The sequence below is a fragment of the Bos indicus genome, chromosome 19 (assembly GCF_029378745.1).
Source record: "Bos indicus isolate NIAB-ARS_2022 breed Sahiwal x Tharparkar chromosome 19, NIAB-ARS_B.indTharparkar_mat_pri_1.0, whole genome shotgun sequence".
NCBI classification, from domain to species: Eukaryota; Metazoa; Chordata; class Mammalia; order Artiodactyla; family Bovidae; genus Bos; species Bos indicus.
The window spans coordinates 9,712,335-9,732,357 of record NC_091778.1 but is presented as its reverse complement, the minus strand read 5'-3'; the positions used below and the strand labels follow the sequence as shown (position 1 = coordinate 9,732,357).

The 20,023-nt window shown below is 56.1% G+C and overlaps 1 protein-coding gene across 15 annotated transcripts in view; it reads right to left on the bottom strand.

Moving 5' to 3' along the window:
- MSI2 (musashi RNA binding protein 2) overlaps positions 1-20,023 on the bottom strand; it is a 406,300-nt gene that overhangs the window by 27,171 nt on the left and 359,106 nt on the right. For 11 of the 15 annotated variants that reach the window (XR_011562222.1, XM_070774274.1, XM_070774272.1 and 8 more), the window contains one exon: positions 1,974-2,036. The exons of 1 other annotated variant lie outside the window; for it this stretch is intronic. Coding sequence is in view for 13 of the 14 variants with exons in the window: in XM_070774274.1 (XP_070630375.1) it covers positions 1,974-2,036 (63 nt within the window). In the remaining variant the exon portion in view is untranslated. Of the gene's footprint in view, positions 1-1,973; positions 2,037-3,182; positions 3,358-12,400; positions 17,071-17,454; positions 18,043-20,023 lie in introns of those variants that run through there. 3 more of the 15 variants (XM_070774278.1, XM_070774281.1, XM_070774280.1) reach the window with 3 other exon arrangements.

Below are 20,023 nucleotides of genomic sequence, written 5' to 3'. Positions count from 1 at the left end.
TGACCGAGCCTGCGGCTGGGGTCGGGCAACTCTGAGTTGAGGGTTTGCTCCTTGCACTAACTAACCCAGGCTGGTGTGGGTGAGGGGCCTGGGAGCACACTCCTGAATAGAATTCACTAACAGTGTGGTGATGAGCATGGCTGACCTAGAATGGCCTGTGGGAGACGTGGCTCCCTATGGAAATGGCTACAAATAAAACAGCACTGATCCTGAAATAAAAAATAAAAAAAAAGGTGTGGTTGGAGATGGCGCTGACCTTCAGGGTTAGGAGTTAGCGGGGACAGGGTGGGACTCCCACCTGGCTCTGGGGGTCTGTGAGAGGGTGGGGGTGGCAGAGGGGGGGCAGAGGCCATGGGGAGACCACTTTCAGACTCACAGAGAACCCCATGCTGCCCTTTAAACTTGCCATGAAGTCAAAGAGAATGGGGGCAGGGAGAGAGGCGGGGTTAATTCTGGGTTAAAGTTTAGTTTCATAATCCAAGTTACAATAAGAAAGAACCTGAGCGGAGGGAACACCAACCAATAGCACTCAGAAATCTCGAGTTTCCTTTTGTCGCCCCTCCTCCCAGGCACAGGCAGGACAGAGGCTCGTTTATAATGGTACCAAAAAGTGCTCAAGTTAAAAAGCCAAATGGAACAGGGAGCCAGGAGGCAGCTGGGCAACCTGCTCCCAGGGCAGGGGGACCAAGGGACCCTGGCCCACGGGCCGGGGGGCTCTGGAGGCTGGCTGGGCAGCGGGAAGCCAAGGAAAGGTGCCCGGCGGCCCGGCCCAACTCTCTGGCTAACTGGCCCTCAACAGCCCCGAGAATCCCCCGGCCCTTGCAAACAACCCCCAGCGGGCGGCTCAGGGGAGGGGATCCTTTGTAGCTCGAGGCAGTGCCAGTTTGCATGGAACGGATTTTTTTACTGACGTTTCCAAAGGGCCTCACTGTGCCAGTCTCTTACCAGCGAGGGTCTGGGTCTTTGCGGCCTTTGCCCTCTAGGCTTTTAATGCCCTGTTTCATGGTACCCTCACCAGCATCTCCCTCGGCCCCACCCTCCTCCGAGCTCTGTTACATCAAACTGAACTCCCTTGGGTTCTCCAGCTCCCTGGCCACAGGGTGTGAGAACAGAGCTACGAACCATGGCTCCTGGGTCTAGGAGGTGTGGGGTCCTCTAGGGGGCTGGGGGGAGCTGGGGGAGGCCTGGAGACCTCGTGGGGCCCAGCGCACAGCAGAAGCCCTGCCTGCTCAGGAAGGCAGAGGGTCTGGGGGCAAGGGGCGACGGCCCAGCTCTGGCCTGAGCCCACAGGGCCGCCGGGGAGAGGTTCCTGCCTCACCCTGGGGTTTCCAGACACCGTCAGAGGTGGGATTTGGAGACCCAGTGACTTGGGCAGCCTTGTGGGAGGAAAAGCCCCAGTTTCCTTGCAGCCGGAGTGCCAGGAGTTCTGGGTCTGTGCTAAGAAGCGAGTCTGGGACGGTACGGGAGCTGCGGGAAGAGTGGCTTCACTCCCCGGGGCCAGGCTCGGCCCACGTTTGACCCTCAGGGACTTGGGCGGGGGTGTGGGGGTCTGGCCGGGTCGGCAAGCCCACCTGTGGAGTGCAGCAGGGGTCGAGGGGGCAGGAACACGCGGATGGGCTCGGAGCCTCCCTTCACAACCTAGAGCTTCTCTGGCTGGGTCAGAGACGCGAGGCAGGGGGGCCCTGTGAACCAGCAAAAGCCAGGGAGGGAGATGCCCACGGGCACCCTGAGGCCGGCTGTGCGGCGAGGCGGGCGTCCAAAGTCCACAAGAAGCGCACCTCTCCTTTCTATGTGACAGAGTCCTCGCGGCCCTGCGGCCTGCAGGCACGCCACTGCCCCCCCGTGGGGCTCCCCCCACCCCCCGGGCCGTGGTGAGAGTGGGGGACAGACACAGCCACACAGATCCAACCGGGCCGTCACGGTCCCTGCACACGGGGCATGCCTGGGAGCCGCCGGGCCACACGCCTCCCTACCTGAGCCGCGCGCCGCCGCCACCGCCGCCGCCGCCACCGGTCCGTAAGCCGCTGCCGGGAAGCCTGGCGGAGAGAGGGGAGCTGGGGTGAAAGGGGGCCCGCCAGGGTCCCCCGAAGACGCGTCCCATGGTCAGGCCCCTGCCCGCACAGAGAGGACGGGGTGGGGAGGGGCCTTCAGGAGGGACATGGATCAGCGGCTCTCAGGCTTCTGGAAGGCCCGGCATCCCTATCTGGGATCCCACACCTGGGAATCAGGTGTGTCTGATTCCCACCCGTCTGTCCCCCCAGAAGCTGCTTCTAGAAGGCACACCAGAATCCTCGGGAGAGGATTAGGAGGAACGTCTCTTGTGGGCAGGGCGAGCTCTCTGCTGTCCCTACACTGGTACCCTGGTGATCCCCCGGGGCTTGTCCAGAGCTGAGGGCGGGGGCGGAGCACAGCAGGGCCGGGTCACAGGCGGGGGTCACCCCTGAGCTGCAGGCAGGAGGCCCTGGGTGTGGCCTCTGGGCCCACAGGCACCTTGGCCAGGAGACGGCTCAAGTCTAGCTCGCCCCACTATCTTAACTGCAGACCTCTATGTCAGTAAGGTCACAGGCCCAGGGTGAAGCACCCCAGACGCCCAGCTGGAGGCGGAAGTGTGAGGCGGCAGGGACCCACGTTGGGTAGCCCTGTGGCTCCCATGGTGCATTATGAGGTTTAGATCAGGCTCTTCTGTCTGAGCTCCACCGACTGGATCAAGTCGGCACTGAAGGGTCTCCTGGGGGTCTCGACCAAGGCCTTGTGCTTCATCTGACAACGCTCCAGGCAACAAGGCTGTGCCAGCAAGGGGACTAAACGCCAGGACAGGGTGACCTACTGTGGCTGCAGAGGGTCCCGGTGAAGGAAGAGGAGGGCAAGTCCCTCCCCGGGGCTTCTCTTGGCCACGAGCGTGTGTACACACAGCCAAGCCCGGACAGACACCCCCCCAACCAGACATCGAACAGCCTGCCTCCAGGCAGACACTTGCAGGCCTGATCCCAAGGCCGATTTCCCGTGACTGGTTTTAAATGATGTGCTAGAAGCCAGCAGCAAACAGCCCAACAGAGGAGCCCAGCGTTGGCCATTGAGCCTTCCAGATAAGGAACTGCTAACAGGACGAGGGGGTGGGGAGGGGCATGCACAGTGGAGGGCGGGGAGGTGGGCAGGGGAGGAGAGAAAGGAGAGAGCCGACCCCCAAACACAGCGAACTAGAAGCCCACTAAACGCTAAGACTATCGCCCTAGCTACACGGAACTACTGGGGAGGAGAGAAGTTCAAAAGGGAAGGAGCTATTCTAGAAACGTCAGGCTAAGCTACTGCAAATGCCAACGAAAAGAGACATACTTGCATTTAAATATGGTAATAGGGCTGTTGAAGGGGGAAAAAGAAAGATCCAGGTGAAATAAAAGTACACGGCAATGACCCCTGCCGAGACCAAGGAAGGGACTCCCCACCAAGTCCACTCCCCATCTCTTCCGGGCAGGATCTAGATTTCTGGAGATGTGGGTGCTGGCGGAAAGTGCTGAAGGAAAATAAGCAAGAAGTCAAGTTATTTCTCCCAGTCCGAACTCGACACCGGGCTCCCCTGCAGGCTGGGAGCAGGGCTCAGGGGACCCTGGGGGAGAAGGAAGTGGGCAGGCACAGAGGAAGGTCCTTAGGCTTTTGCACTGTCTCACCTCCTGCTCGGAACAGGTCTCCCTGGAAGCATGAAAAGAAGGCAGTGGGGAGCAATGGAGAGGGGACAGACCTGACCTGGGGGAGGGGAGTTGAATCAATAAAAAGACTTCAACAAAAGGTCTATTTTCTGAAGTTGAGAGCATTTTGGACAGAAAGTCTGAGAGAAAGAGGGAGAAAAAAAAAAACCTTATCTAAGAAAGGAAATCTATTATCCTTAATCTCAGATAAAGGCTCCTGCTGGAGACTGCGCAGCAGACACAGCTGAGGGCTGGAATTTAATCTCAAGCATCAAAGCAGGCTGAGCGGAGTGACAGGTGTGAGGAGGGGGGGCAGGGGAGGAGAGCCACCTGGTGTGCCCAGAACAGCTAGGCACCCTCAGAGCACAGGGCCACAGCCCCGGACCCCGGCCCGGCCTCCTTGGGAAGCCCCAGGGAGGAGGCTGCTGTCCCAGCGCCCTGCACGGGGCTGGCTTCTGGGCCTGCTTCTCCTGCTCCCTGCTACCGCTCCTGTCCTGTTAGGCTGCCCAGCTTCACTGGTCACCCCAAACATGCTGGAAACAGCTAAGCCCCTGATGCCATTTCCAAGGCCAGTGGGCTCTCCGTGGTGGTGGAGTTTGCAGGGGATGTGCGAGCACAGATCCAGGAAAGAGGTGTATGTGTGTGTGTGTCCAGGAAAGAGGTGTGTATGTGTGTGTGTGTGTCCAGGAAAGAGGTGTGTATGTGTCCAGGAAAGATGTGTGTGTGTATCCCCAGAAAAGAGGTGTGTGTGTCTGTGTGTATCCCCAGGAAAGAGGTGTGTGTGTGTCAGGGACTCTGGGGCTGCTCCAGCCAGGGGCCCTCTCGGGCCTAAGCCGCCCTGAGGCAGTGCAGCCTGCCTCCAGGATGGCAGGAGGGATCCCAGGACCAGAAGCTCCCAGGGCTGGACCTGTGGGAGCTGGAAGAACAGGAAGGGGGAGCCTTGTAGATCCTCTCCATCTTGTTCTCAGCATCTCTCCCCAGGCCCCCGGGAGTCAGTGGGCACTGGCGGCAGGGTCCCTCCTAGAGAAACCTCTCTTGTTTTATTTTTGAGGGGTGGGGGTTCAGGCTGCCCTGGCAGTGGGTGTTCAGGGCAAGACTGCAGGGAATTAGGCAGGCCTGGTAGGGCTCGGGACTCCTCGTGATGGCTGAGGGCCAGGCAAGCGTGGCAGAGGCCCTGCTCCAGGAGTACCCGTGGGCACCCTAACACCCCACTACCCCGATGACCATCCCCCCTCAGCGGCCGGGAATGCAGAGAGGGGCTCCCTCCCCAACACAGCCTGTGTGGCCAATGCAGGAAGGGGGGCAACCAGTCTCATCCCTGAGAGGCAGGTTAGCCTGACAGCCAAGTGCACAGACAAGGAGCCCGTCCGGGTTCAAATCCCAGCCCAGGCACCTTCTAGCTGAGCGATTCCTGGCAGGCTGCCTCCTAACCTTTTTCTGTGCCTTGGTGTCTCCGTTTGTAAAAGAGATGGACACTATTAACTGGAGATTAATAGATGCAAAGTGCTTAGATGACTGCCTGCCAGGAAGTAAGCTTCAGTGAGTGTCAGCTGCCCTCTGATGAGGCTTCCAGGTCTCTCTCTGTCCAGCCATCAGCCCTGCCCTCAAGACACGGCTCTGCTCCAGGCAGGGCTATTCCACGTCCATGCTGGGCCACAGGGTCAGCAGGTCGTTAGCACACGGGAGGCCTGAATCCCTGTTGGTAACATTGGGCTGGAATCTTTCATGACGTCCCAACTTCATGCTGTCCTTTTAGTGGAACGAAATTTCCAGACCTCAGACTTAGAACGTGCGTTCCACTCAGCTCTAACAATGGGCCAAGCTGGCTGGCTCGACGCTGGTGGCCTAATACATCCCATTTTGCAGTGGTAAATTAGGCACAAAGGGGGAAAATGTCTTGCTAATGAAATCTCAGGACTTGAGAGCTCCAGGTTGCCTACCCGGCAACTTAGGTGTTAGGAAGGTAGTGTATTTCTCCTGTTCTAGAATCTTGCATTTAAAAAGAAGATGCTTGGGTGTGGAAGAATGAAGCACCAAAGATGGAACTCTAGGCACGGGCAGGTGCCACACCTCCTGGGAGCTGTCATTCAGACCCAAAGACCCAATCTCACCAGTCTGCAGTTCCTCCACCCCACCAGTGGGATAACAGAGGAATCACTGGGGTTGGCATCAAACCCAATGTTCCACTTCCGTGTGCCAGAGTAACTAGCTCCTTTCTCCTGCAAGAAGGTCAGGCTGGATGACCTCTAAAGTCCCTCCACCTCCGAGCCTCCCTGAGCCTGTAAGAGGGTGACAAACCCACATCCCTGTCACTGGAAAGGGGGCTCTGGGGTTGGCCCCACCACACCTCTGGTGTCAACAACCCATCTAAGGGAAAGCTGCTGCCATCCCATCCACATAGAAGGAGGTGCTTTTTCTGGACTTGCTGGAGCTGTGAGGTTTTATTGGAAAACAGAAGTCGATGGCACTTTCGTTTTTTTTTTTTTTGAGAACTGTATGACCCACACCTACTTTTATTCTGTGGCGCTCACCCACTTCTGCCTACAGAAGACTCTAGTGGAGCACCAGCTGATGATGGTCAGACGCCCAGAGGCAGTGGAGGAGCACCAGGGCAGGGATACACCGCTCTGGGTAAACTGAGCTGACAGGCAACGCTGCCTGCAGGCTCGACGGCCCCTCCACCCCCGTGACCCTGCACCCCAGGGCCACAAACTCAGATGCCCACAGGAGCGGGCTGGGAGCATGATGAGCAGTGAAGCGGTCTGTCTGGTGGACCCATCCTCACGCCGCCCCGTCACTGACCACCTGGGGAGCCTTCACAAATGCTGAGGTCTGGGTCCCACCCCAGGAGGTTCTGATCCATCTGGTTTAGGGTTCAGTCTAGACAGGGAGACCCTTAAATACTTCCCAGGCGATCCCCTGGGTGCAGCCAAGGGGGAGAACCTTTGGTTCAAAGGCTTTCAAAATTTTTAAAAGGTCAGATCTCAGCTCACATCTGCATAGTCTGTCTCCCCGCTGCCCTGGCAGAAGGGAAGGCCCTCCTGAGACTATGAGGGGCTCTAACCCTCATGACCATCTCCTTCGAGAGCCCCAGCAGGGTCTCCGTTCAGAGCAGCGGGTCTCTATCCTGGCTGAGGGAGCCTGAGCACACAAGAACCAGGAGGGGCTCCATCCTGATCTTTGTAAGTCCTTTCAGGTCATTCTGATGCACTGTGGGGGCAGAGAATCCCTGACTGAGAGGGAGCCTTGGGGTGTCCATGGCTTTCAGTCAACACTGAAGGGCCCCACTGCCCTTCCACTGTGGTCATGGACCTGTTTCTTTGCATCCTCTCCCCTTCCTGGTTTGAGAAGATACTCTCTTGGCTTGGTTCCTACTTATTTCTGTGATCTTGGATGGGGGATTCTGAGGTTCCTTATGGCTCTGACAGGCTGTGGTTGTGATGGGTATCTTTGCAAACTTCTCTTCTAATGTCCTTCCATCCTGCATGGTACATTAGGAAGGACAATTTTCCTGCACTGTGCTTGCTCCGAGCACTCCCTGCCCCCTCCCCAGCACATCCCGCATCTCCAGGAGGCACTCAGAGCTGCCCAGAGCCCCCTCTTCCTCTCACGTTGGGGCCCCACTCCCAGAGAGCCTGACCATCTGTCTGGGCACAGCGTGGACGAGAGAAACTCCCAGCGCTTCCCCAAACGTGGCTGCATCAGAGAACATGGTTTTAGGCACTGCTTGCTGGAGTCCTGGGGCTCTTCTGGGGAAGCAGGATGTAGAAAGCTCTACCTGGGGACCCTGGCCCTGTACCCTTCTCCAAGGGCCTTTCTGCCTCCTGACAGAGTGCTGGGCCCACACAGCCCTTGCTCAGCTGGAACTTGTGCAGGGACCTCCGTGAGGGACCTCTGTAACTCCCACCCTGCTCTCAGCTCCTTATCCACCCAATAAACCTTCAGTGAGCACCTACCTGAGTACCTACCTATCACTGAGTACCTTCACTGAGTACCTATCACTGAGTACCTTCACTGAGCACCTACCTACCACTGAGTACTTTCACTGAGTACCTTCACATCACTGAGTACCTAGATGCCGGGCACTGTTCTAAGCACTGGGGTCACAGCAGTGAACTACACATACGTATGTTCCACTCTCACAGAACTTCTAGTCACTAGCCCCTGATGGGAAAGGGGGCTCCGGCTGTGGACCAGGCTGCCCACAAACCAACTCCCCAGGAACGGAGAGAAAACTGTCCACCAGGGTCTTAGGTGAAAGGGGAGCTGTGACCACTCTGCCAGGGAGAAGCGGGGATCGGCCCTGGACCCACCAGCTTGGAGCCAGGCGCGTGACCGCTCTATGGTCTTCTCACCGCTGAGCTCAAGTCCTGGGTGTGGCTACGTCAAATCCTGCTTGGAAAGGGGGTCAGCTATCAGAAGTCTCAGTGTAGCAAGATGGTGGAGTGCGGGAGGTGCCCACCCCAACTTTTTCTCCAGGATCCAGGACACAAAAGGAAAGGGAATGGAGGTTTTCCTGTGGTTGTGATCTTGACCCAGACCGCAAAGGTCTCACCATTTCAATTCAGTTAAAAAAAAACCCATCCAGCTAGGCCCGGGCACATGATACCAAGACACAGATCCTTCAAAATTTTTTTCAGACAGGACCCTGTCTGAAAGGGGGTAAATCCTTCTCTTTCTGGGCCCCCGAGAGTTCCAGCTTTGGCCTGACCATCTGGGCCTTGTGGACAAGGCAAGGTTTCTCTGCAGCACTGACCGCAAGGCCAACGTCAGGACGGCTGATACAACAGCTCTGCCTGCGCTGGGCATGGGAGGATACCCTGTTCATCCCTCTCTGGAGCAGGGCCGCAAGGGTGAGAACGACCACCAGGAGTCCACGCCAAAGCCAGCTCTCGCTGCCCCAGGACAAACATCAGCCTGTCTGAGACCGAGACCAAGATCAAGACCTTCAAAGGGAAGGCGTCTCACCCTTAGTTTCTGAGGAGACATCAGCAAACAATCTGGAGAGTTTCTCCTTCCCTCCCCCACCCCTCCGCTCACTCCTCATAAAATTGTCATTTCCACTTTTGAGTCACTGTCACAACGACCACCGATGTGTCAGGACAAGCCACTTGCCTGACCACTGGTCCTTCCAGAGCTCACTGTGCAGATGACTTCTCGCACTTCTCAAAGTTCAGCGGTCCAATTGCAGATTAAGGAGTCGATGTTTTGCATCCTCCCCACTGGGTCCCTCGCTGAGCCATTTAAATCTAAACACCTGAACTCCCTGGGGCTCCTCACTTGCTTGTTTCCCTAGCTGCAGTCTATGGACTTTTGCAGGAAAATGCCAGTCTGACAGCACCCACTTCTGTGGACCAGGACAGCAGACGCTCGAGTCCTGAGCACCCCAAGACTTTCTGCCGAAAGACCCCAGGCTCCACGTTGGGCCCACCATCTGTGGGTAAACTAACAGCTCTGACCTCAAGCTCCCAGCCCTGTAAACACAGACTCCTTCACTTTTTGACTCCTGAGATGGGCTGTTTCAGGTGTTGAATTGGTGGCCCACCGGATGGTCAGGGGGCTGTGGGGGAGATCCAAAGGTGGGGGGAATGGGAGGCACTCTGGGGGCTCCAGGCAGCCACTATTTACCAACCTGGACAGAAACTAGTAGGTCAGCTGGTAAAGAATCCACCTGCAATTCAGGATACCCCGATTTCACTCCTGGGTCAGGAAGATCCCCTGGAGAAGGGACAGCCCACCCACTCCACTATTCTTGGGCTCCCCTGGTGGCTCAATTGGTAAAGAATCTGCCTGCAATGCAGGAGACCTGGGTTTGATTCCTGGGTTGGGAAGATCCCCTGGAGAAGGGAAAGGCAACCCACTCCAGTATTCTTGCCTGGAGAATCCCATGGACAGAGGAGCCCGGCTGGCAACAGACCATGAGGTCGCAAAGAATTGGACACGACTCATGGACTAAGCACAGCACAGCACACAGAAAAATCATTAAAACTTCGATCAGCCTGCAGATCCTGCCACCGCACGTCAGCCCTGGGTCAAAGGGTAAAGTGCAGATAGAACCTTCTCTGTGCCTTTGTCTCCTGACCTTTAAAAGTAGACGAGCCGATGAGAACATGATTACAACCCTGATGATAAGAACACCACCTGTCACTGGGGCGCTTTCCATGGGGCCAAGAAGATTTCCCCAAGTATCTCAGTGAGCTCTCCCTGCAACACCCCGCCCTCCTGGAAGATGTTCCTCAGTGAAGGACTCAGGTCCGGAGAGGTTAAAGGAAACCATGCACAATGTGATTAAAAGCGAAGTGGCAAAAACCCCATCTCCCAGGCTCACTACTGTGCCATCCGAGACGAGTTATGCAACTCTCCCCTCAGCCTCACTCTGCTCCTCTGCAAGCGCGGTTAACCACCTCCTCGAAGGGCTGCTGAGAAATTCGGTGGAATGGCGGCACCAGTGGCCCGTTATGTCACTGGATGAGCTCTCAGTAAGCGGAATAATAACTTCTATTCCTATTTTTATTATTATTGCCCACGGTGATAACAGTAGCGTAGCCTTCCTATTCTAAAATCCTCTTAATTTACATGACATTTCACATCCGAAGGGCTTTAATAGATCATATTTATACTTTGCTTGTGAGTGATAAGGATACGTCTCATCTGAAGTACAAGCTCTAATTTGGGTGGGTAATGTGACGGCAGGAGGGCTTGCAGGGCCCCAGGGAGGGCCTGGCTGGTCACAGCCCTGGGACGGGGACAAGGACCCTGGAGCCCTTCAGCTTGCCCTCATCAGCTGGACTGGCGGTCATGCCGCCTGGACTTGTCCAGTGCCCCCAGGCTCCTCTAGGAAGGGCTCAGCTAGGGCAGCCTCTGGGGGTTCTCCCTGCTTGTTCCTCTGTCCCCAGCACATGCTGTACCCAGCAGGGTGGTGTCTCTGGCTCATCACTATCTCCAGCATCTAGGCGGGGCTGTGGTACAGCAGGTGCTAATGACTATGTGCTGAATGAGCAAAAGGATGGATGGGGAGAAGAGGAACCAACAGGAGAGGGGCGGGGAGGAGAAGACAGCGCTTCCTGCCCTGAGCCTTACCTGAACCCTGACGTGCTCAAGGCTGGTGCCCCTGGCACAGACAAAGAAGTGTGGACAGGCCCTAAACCTGCTCCACAGAGAGCCACAGGACAGGCCCCACGCCCTTCCCTGCAAAACCGGGGTGCCCTGGGGCCATAAAACACCTCCTCAGGCTCGGAGCCGGGCAGCAGGGCTTCTGCGGGTGTCGGCACCCCCAGTCCTGTCCCCGTCTCGGGGACTGCATCTGGGTAACACTCTTCAGCTCACAGGAAGCCAACCCTGGGGCAGCCAGAACCCAGGGCCCACTGGGCCAGCTCAGTGCTACCCAGAGACGCCCCCAAAGGGACCAGCCAAAGGGAAGCATGGGACAGCTTTTTGGTCCACAAAGTGTCTGCCCGTGAGCTGCTGCGTCTGGGAAGAAGCGGCATCAGTTTTCCAATGCCAAGGTCGGTTGTCTGGCTGTTCTGGCCCAGATGATGGGATAGCATCTGCCCAACGGAGGCAGGGGGAGAAGACATGCAATGCTTTTGTGCCCTTACACTTGCTGATCCCTTGATGTGGAATACCCTTCCTTCATCTCCTGCCTGGCAAACTTCTACTCATACCTGAAAACCCATCCAGATGGTACTCCTTCCCGACAGCTTTCCAGTTACTCCTCCTGCGCCCCCGCCCAGTCAGACCCCAGAGGGATACGTCTGGCCACTTGTGTGACACCCCTGCAGACTCTGACTTCCTCACCGGGCTTAGGATCCCTTCCTGACCCCCAGAGTGGGTCCTGATGTCACGGTCTAGCCCACCGCACAGACTGCCCTCTGCTGTTACACCCCCAGCTGAAGGCGCAGGAGCGCAGGTGGTGACACCATTGGTTGCGGCTTCTCAGGGGCAGGGGATCCAAGCGGACGCGGACTCAGGGCAAAGTTCTCCAGGCAGGACTCTGCGCTGCCTTTTCAGGCTGGGGGGAGGGGACAGCGCCCCTCCTGGCCACCCTGGCTTGGAGGCACGAGCTGCCCACCCCTCAGGCCTGGCACTGCCGTCTGCCCACAACCTCACACTCTGTAATTTGTTGTTGCTGTTGTTTTGGTTTTTTTTAAGCTGCAGTCTTTCATTGGCTTTTGCTGATGGAAATTAAAACTGAAGGGCTTGAAGAAAGGTGATTATGTTCCTGCTGGCGGGCTTACTGGGGGCTCTGTGAGCCTGATGGTACAGGGGCCTCGAAGGAGTGAGAGGGGCGTGAGGACACCGCTGGCGGAGACCGGTCTGGGGGGCTCCACGCAGGACCTCAGTCTCCGCCGCGCAGAACGGCATGAAGCCACGCCCACTGCCGCCCGCACAGGATTGGCCGGGCCACGCCCCCTTCCCAGAGCTGGAGCGTGTGCCCGGCCGGCGACCCTCTCAGCAGCCTGAGGAAGGGGATAGGACAGGGGTCAGTAATCCCGTTGGACAGACGGGGAAATCAAGGCCCAGAGGTGGCTGGCCTCCCACAGCAAGCCGGGGGCAAGAACTTGGTCCACTCACTCCCCTTTGGAGAATAGGGTGCTCTAGCCCCAGCACACCGAATCACGTTTCCCTTCACTTGTGCAGAGGGAGTTTCAAGAGGCGCAGAAACCTGATCAAAAGTGAAATCCGCAATCCCTGTCAATTCAGACTGCTCCAATTGATTTTACAAACATTTATTAAGCGCCGGTTAGGCACCACGCTCTGCTTTCCTCATCGGGAAGAGCGTCCGCTTCTAATTCTCCAGCACAGGTGGCCGCGTGGGAGGGTGGCCCACCCGCAGCTCACGCCAGGATCCGGGTATGCTGCTGACTTCAGCTTCCCCATTTTCTTCTAAAGCAGCAGCTGCACTGTCCTGACTGACCTGGACTTAATATCCAAATGAGGGGATAAGCCGCCAGTCTGCATCGGGCCGGGTGGCATGGGAGTGGGCGGACCACAGGGAGAGCTGGCTTGAGGCTTCGAGCCTGCCTGAGGGTCCCGTCTGTGGTCTGTGAAGGGGCAATCCTAGAGATGAGGGTGGGGCTGGAGGGCGGTGCAGATTCAAGGCTGGCGGTGGAGCAGATGTGAGCCCGCTGCTGGGTTGGGAGGGTCTTCCCCTTTCAACGGAGCCTCTCTAGTCACAGTGCTGAAACATGGAGCTGTGGGCCCCGGGACTCTTCTTGTCAATGGACCTGGGAAGCCAACCTCCATTTTGGCATTTCAAGAAGAGGTCCCCTCCAGTGAGGACCAGCCATCGCTCACTGACGGGGCTCTGATCTGAAGCCAGCCAGGAGTGCCGAGCCAGGAGGTACCGGCAGAGCTGAGGCACCACATGGTCCACCAGAGCTCCCCTCGAGGGCGGTTCTGGGGCCGGGAGTGAGGAAGGGACTCGTTACAAACTTCAGCAGGAGCAAAGTCCTCACTTTAAATTGACGTCCACGTGAGGGGGCATCCCTAGCCACTAGTCCTATGATTCCACCATAGCGGCCCCGCAATCACCTCCCCCAAGTCACAGAGGCTGGGAGGGAGGCTCGCTCCTTTCTCTCCAAGAACTTGAGCAGAGAAAGCAGAACGTTTTCTGGTGGGAGTGCAAGTGCCGGTCTCCTGAGCAGGGCCTGAGCACGAGGGTCTCGGTCGGCCACCTGGTGGGCTGGCCGAGGGGTGGCCGAGAGGTCCCTGGAGTCACTCCCTGAGGCCCAGGGGCCCCATCCAGGCAGGACCCCAGGCCTTCGGCAGGGCAGCTGCCAGCATTTCTGAACACTTTCCACATCTTGTAAACTGGAAAGAACTGACAGGTTGGGTGGGAGCTGGTTGCGGAAGTAGCCCCTTTCCTATGGCCAAGGCTGCTTTCGCCGGTCATCTGGTTTAAGAGATCTTGTGCTATCTTCCCTCCGCTTTCCACATTCAAGCCATGGCCCTCAGCTCAGGATAAGACAAGACCCCTAAGCCTTGGTCTTTGCCTAAAGACCAGACAATCTGACCTAAGCATCCGTTGCAGAGCCTTGGCCAAAGATGCACGACAGCAGCTTCTCCCCCAGAGGAAACAGCATCAGTGTGAGCCACGGCCCCCACCCTAAGACCCATACCCTCCATGTGGAACAGAATGACCATCTTTCAGAGGGACCAAAAAACCATCAACCAGCGTCTGAGAACCGTCATTAGGCTAGAATAAGCAAGGCAAAATATGCAGTGAGCAGGCCTGAGCCCCAGATCCGGCCACCACGCAGGCATCGCTAATCAACCACAGCCCCCTTTCTGCTGAGCTAAGACCTGGCCTTGTGATTCTTCTCAGGCCAGTGCCCCAGGAAGTCAGTCCTCATCAGCATCTGGGATGAAACCAATGTTCATTGCTGAGGATACAGAAGCTCAAACCGGCACTTTCAGAACCAGAAGCCCAGGGTCTCCCCACCTGGGACCTGTCCCACCTGGCTGTCCCCAGACCATCGCCCTAGGAGGGAGGTGTGAGCATGGAACCTGGGGTGCTGGCCTGACCCTCCTGACTGTCCCAAGGGCCCCGAGTCTGAGGCCACTTCAGTAGCCAAGACTGTGGTTGAGACACTTTCTGGTGGTTGGGGCCGAATGAAGCCGTGCTGTTCCCAGTAGAGCGGAAAGACCCCCAGAGGGCCATAGTCAACCTGAGGCCGGGGAGAGGAACAGACCCAGAGAGGAGGCGGGGCAGTGCAGAAAGAGGGGGGCATCCTTCTGACGCACCTGCACACGCTCCTCACTGCCCCCTCTACCCCTGTAAACCACTTCTGACTCGCTTTGGAGATGATCACATCATTCCTCGACTTAAAAGTCACTAAGGACTTTTCTGGTGGCTCAGATGGTAAAGTGTCTGCCTGCAGTGCGGGAGACCCGGGTTCGATCCCTGGGTTGGGAAGATCCCCTGGAGAAGGAAATGGCAACCCATTCCAGTACTCTTGCCTGGAAAATTCCACGGACTGAGGAGCCTGGTGGGCTACAGTCCATGGGGTCACAGAGTCGGACACGACTGAGCGACTTCACCCTAAGGACTTTTCATGTGTTTTGGGGATCAAATTTGTGAATTCGGGAACCTGACAACACTCACTCAGCCCTGCTTCCCTCTCTAACTTTGTCTCTCCCCTACCCCCACTCCAAGATGCTCTTGCAAGCACCCCATACACTGAACTGCTCTTAATCCCTAGGACCTGCACCGTATCCTCTCTCAGGTTTGTGGCAGAGATTGCTAAGTGTCCCCTAATATCTATTTCATGTGTCTTCCTTAATACCAGAATCCTGTTTTTAGCTGGTACATAGTTACCAGGAAGACAGACATTTCTGAGGTTCCCCAGCAGCTACATCTGGACATATGACTAAGGCCTGACCAAAGGGATCTACACAGAGTGCCACACATGACTTCTAAGAAGTGTTATTAACGGGAAGAGATGTGTTCTTCTGGGATAAGTATGCAATGGCTGGAGCTTGGGCAGCCTCCTCAGACTATGAGATGCAGTCTTATGTTGAAGAGAAAAGAACACAAAGATGAGAGAAACTCAGATCCCTGATACTACAGAGCGACATCCAGGTTTCTTCCACATTGGAAAGAAAAAACAAATTCTTATTTTGTCAAGGCCATTATTATACTGTTTTCTTTTTAAAAAATACTTGATTCAGTGTCTAAGGAAGTCATTTCTCTGCCTGGGGGGTAATTCCTTCTTTTCTTTACCCATCTCATTTTATTTCACTTGGTAAGACCCAGTTCTGGTGCCACTCCAGGCAGGACTAGCAGCCTGTTTTGTCCTCTTGTCGCAGAAAAAGACTCCCTCTCTCTAGCTAAGCACCTGTCCCAGGATGCCAGTGGGTTTGATTGCTGGTTCTCTCTCCCTCAGCTGGACCATGAGCATCCTGAGAAGGGATTTTATTCATGTCTAGATGTTTGGTACCTAATCCAGGGCCTGATGATCAGTAAATGGGGAGGGAGGGACGAGGAAGGGTAAAGCAGGGAGTCCCAGTAACTCTCTTGGGGATCCCCAATCATTTCTTTCACTGATAAGTAGATCCCCCAGCAGGCAGCTTCATCGGGGGTGACGAGGAAGCGAAAACCATTCTGGCAAGTGACAGAATAAGAACACTAATGCCCACTATTTCTAAACTTTCAGCTGTACAGCAGTTACCAGTTGACAAGGCATGTTCACATATACACAATATCCTACTTAATTCTAACAACCTTGGCAGTGTTATAATGTCGAGGGCTCAGACGGCTAGGTCACTTGCTCAAGGTCGCATGGCTACTGCGTAGCAAGTAGGACCTGGAAATGAGATCTTCTAGCTTTACATCCTGCAACATAGGTGCCTCCTCGGACCTCCACCGTACAGGGGAATTTGGAAAGCAAGCCACGTGCAAACCACATGTTGGCTGGTGTGCTCAGTGCATGTGTGGGCTCACACACACCTGGTGTACAGATGTCAGGGGCTCCAGATGTTCAGCAGTGTCTTCCCTTGGGGGTGGGGGCGAAGGCAGAGGAAGGAAGGGGTGGCGGGGTGGACCACGCAGCTGCTGCACGCCTGTGCTCCGCTGTGACTCAAGGACAGGGCCGCCTCGAGCAAGTGTAGGAGACAAGAGGAAGCAGGGAGGGCTGGGGGCAGAGACCACCAGGGCAAGTGCACCTGCCTTCAGAAGCCGCACCAGGCTGTCACTGGGGCCGGTTACTTAGTGCAGTCACCTCTCCCGGAGTGCGAACAGGGTGCTGTGAGGCTGAGACACGGCAGCACAGAGCACATCCATGGTAAACATTTTATTTTTCTACCTTAGTTGCTTATGGGGGTAAAAATAAAATGTCATTAGGGAGAAGCACAGATGAACTATTTATGGAGATGAGGAAAATTCACAATGGCTCGAACGTCTGTGAGCTAAGTATACTAGCATAAGTTCACTAAAGCAAAGCAATTCACAGCAGAACAAAACAAGCAGGAAAAAAAAAAGCCATACAGATTTTGAAAAATAGCATCTATGAAAAAGTCTGTGGGAAAATAAAAGGAAATTAACCAATGACGACATCAAGCATCTTTAATGAGATGAGCCAAACTGCACACGTTGGGCCTAAAGGATGTGTGTGCATGCTTGTTGCTAAGTCGTGTCTGACTCTTTGCGACCCCATGGGGCCCGCCAGGCTCCTCTGTCCATGGGATTCTCCAGGCAAGAATACTGGAGTGGGTTGCCATTGCCTTCTCCAGGAGATCTTCCCGAACCAGGGGTCAAACCCACGTCTCCTGCATTGGCAGGTGGGTTCTTTATCACTGAGTCATCAGGAACACTGACATTCAGACAGATGGCTGGGTTTACATCAAATGCATCTGACAGATGCACGCAGGTCACTTCTCACAAGCCCTGAGGATGAACAAGGGGTGATTCCTGAGGGGCCAACTGAGCCGTACGTAGCTCATTAATCCAAGAGAGCAGGGAAGTGGATGATCAGGCTCATAGGGAAAGGAAGCCCTTTGGGGTCCTGACCTGATCAGGATGAGCCCTCTATACCCATCCCCTCTGACCTGTGGGCTAGGAGGCCCTTGAAGCCAGCTGGGAAAGCAAGGCCAGTGGGCAGCCAGGTGGGGGCAGAGGTGCTGGGAAAGAGGGCCCAGAGTGGACGGTGCCCACAGGGCCTAAGGTGAGGCCTCACCAGGGTGCCTCCACGGCCCCCTTCCCAGAGATAAGTGTGCATGATTATAGCAACAACCACAGAGGGGCTGGCTCCAAAAGACAAAGACACCCAGATATGTTTGTACAATTTTTCTTCCAGATTACATTGTGCACGTTAGTATTTACAGAACAATCTGTGTGCGTGTGTGTTCACTTCTGGAACTGTCCACCACAGGATACAGTGGACAGGTCGCATATCCTCCACCCCTGTGGGCCAGCACTGAACAGCCCATCCATGAAATGCACCAGTATTGTTTAAAGTAAGCTGATGCCTTCTCCCTGGATTCCCGCGAGGAAGCTCCACACCGCTCGAGAGAAGTTCCCCTCTGGCCTGCTGCACTGGGAGGGTGACAAGCGGCCTCGGTGGGGAGGGAGTCCCAGTGCAGACAAAAAGCAAACTGGGAGGGAACTGGGGAACAAAGCTGACTTTAAAAAACTGAGTGAAGCATTGGGGACGTGAGTCCTTCCCAAGAATTACGAAGGAGAAAAAGAACGTTTGTGCCAACAGGCAGCCGGGACAGTGCTCGGCGGGCACTGGTGGCAGCCGGGTGGCCCTGGCCGGGACCCTGTCCTCTCTCCAAGCGATGGGAGCAAGCCCCAATCTGTCACGCCTCTCTTAAGAGCTAGCTGATAAAAACTGTGTCTTGTGAAACTGGCAATAGTCTGCAAAGTGAAAAAAGAACAGAAATTAACAGACCGAACTGAAATCAGAGGGGAAAAAAGTGAGGAAATGGGAGACCATGATCAGGATCGTAAGAATTCCAGCCCCCACACCAATCCAGGAGGGCGGAGGTAGGACCACACAGCAGACATCTGGGCGTGGGAAGGAGCCGCATCCCTAGGGGTGCACCATCACTCAGTCTTTCTGGAAGAGAATTGCTCCCCACTCTAATAACTACCCGAAGCGTCTAGCCCTCTTGATGGGCACATTTCTCTCTTTTTTTTTTTTTTTTCATAGAAACCTAACAGTGGGCAGAGGCAGGCATTTAACACCAACTGTGAGGCTAGAAGGGTGTGCGGCAAGCCCAGATCACACAGGTAGAGTAGCAGGGACAGCGGCAGATGAGAGGGGGATTCACGGAGAGCGCCAGCTCAGGTGGAGAGGAGGCAGTCGGTGTTAAGAAACACCTGCCTCTGCCCATCGTTAGGCTGAGAAAGGACAGTGATGTCCCACCCATTAGATGCTCTATATTCTGCACAGACAGTAGCTACTAGCCTGCTGAGTAAATGAAATGTGGTTAGTGTGGCTGATGAACTGGATTTTCATTTTACTTAATTTAAATTTTAGAAGCTTCACGTGGCTGGTGTGATTGATTGTACTGGACGGATGGATGCTAGAAAGAGGAAGTATGGCAGTTACGACTCAGGCTACCTGGGTCCCAATTCGAGCCCTGACCTTTGCTGGTGGTGATCCCCTTGAACAGGGTTTCTACATCTCCAGGCTTCAGGGGAAATCCTGGGGAGGTGCAGACTGTGCCCAGCTTCCCGGCCTGGGATGCCTTATATCCTGCTCGGACAGGCCCATGGCCACTGGAGCTGCCACCTGCAGATGAGCAGGGGTGGGGGGTCCCCCTCGGGGCAGCCGGGGACTCCTGCTGAGGGCCCTGCCCTGGTGGGGGACCACCCTGCCAGGGGGACAGGCTTGTGGGGAAGCCCCCCCACTCACTCCCGCTACCTGAACCTCTGCTCTTGGGTCTACTGTTTGCCTCCACCTTCCCCTTCCAATCAGACCCAGGGACCATCTAGCCCAAGTCCCTCATTTACAGAAGACAAAAGGGAGGCCCTGAGACCCTGGATGACCTGCCTGTGGTCTTGGGCAGCCAAGACAAGGGCTTCTGTGGCTGGGTGAGGACCTGTCCCCTGGAGGGCACGGCTCCCAGGGTCCCAGTGCCTCCTTACCTCCCCCATCACAGCCCTCCCCTTCTGAAGCTCAGCCCGAGCATAGGTGGGACTGAAGCCCTCGCCCACCATGAGCCCCCATCTCCACTGCCTTTAGAACGCCACCCCCGCCAGGGCCACATCCCACCCCGCTGGCCTCCCTGCAGCTCACGCCTCCGGGTCTGGCAGGATGACCAACCAGGAGTGGAGGTCCAGCTCTCTAGAACCTCCTCCCACAGCACAGAACCTAAGGCGAAAGAACTCTGTTCCTAACATCTTCTCTAGAACTCCAGCTGTCCTGAGGACACAAACACCCCAACACATTCTTGCTGTTCTCCAGGTCTGAGAAAGGCTGGCTGGCCCCCTCTAGGGAGAAGCAAGCCGCATAAAACATCGCTTCCTTCAGCAGTGCTCTCCATCCCTACAGGGTCCTTGGCCCCCCAGGTGAGGGTTCCAGGCCTCCCTAGCTACATGTGAGCTGGGCAGCCTGGGCATGTGAGTGGGCAACACCAGGGGCTCTGCCTTGAGTCTCTGATGCCCACGCAGAGGGGAAGGAGACTCTAACCACCCCTCCTCCCACCCCCCCACCCCTCAGGATGGAGAAGGGATCCAAACCCAAGAGCACACCCCACACACATGTCAGAAGGACATCAGAGCTGGAGGAGGGGAGGGCGAAGGACGATGGGGTCCAGACAGCAAGGCACGTGGGTGCTGGCAGCCAGAGGGCTGCAGAAAACCTTGGGCCCAGAGTTCAGTCCCTTCCCCA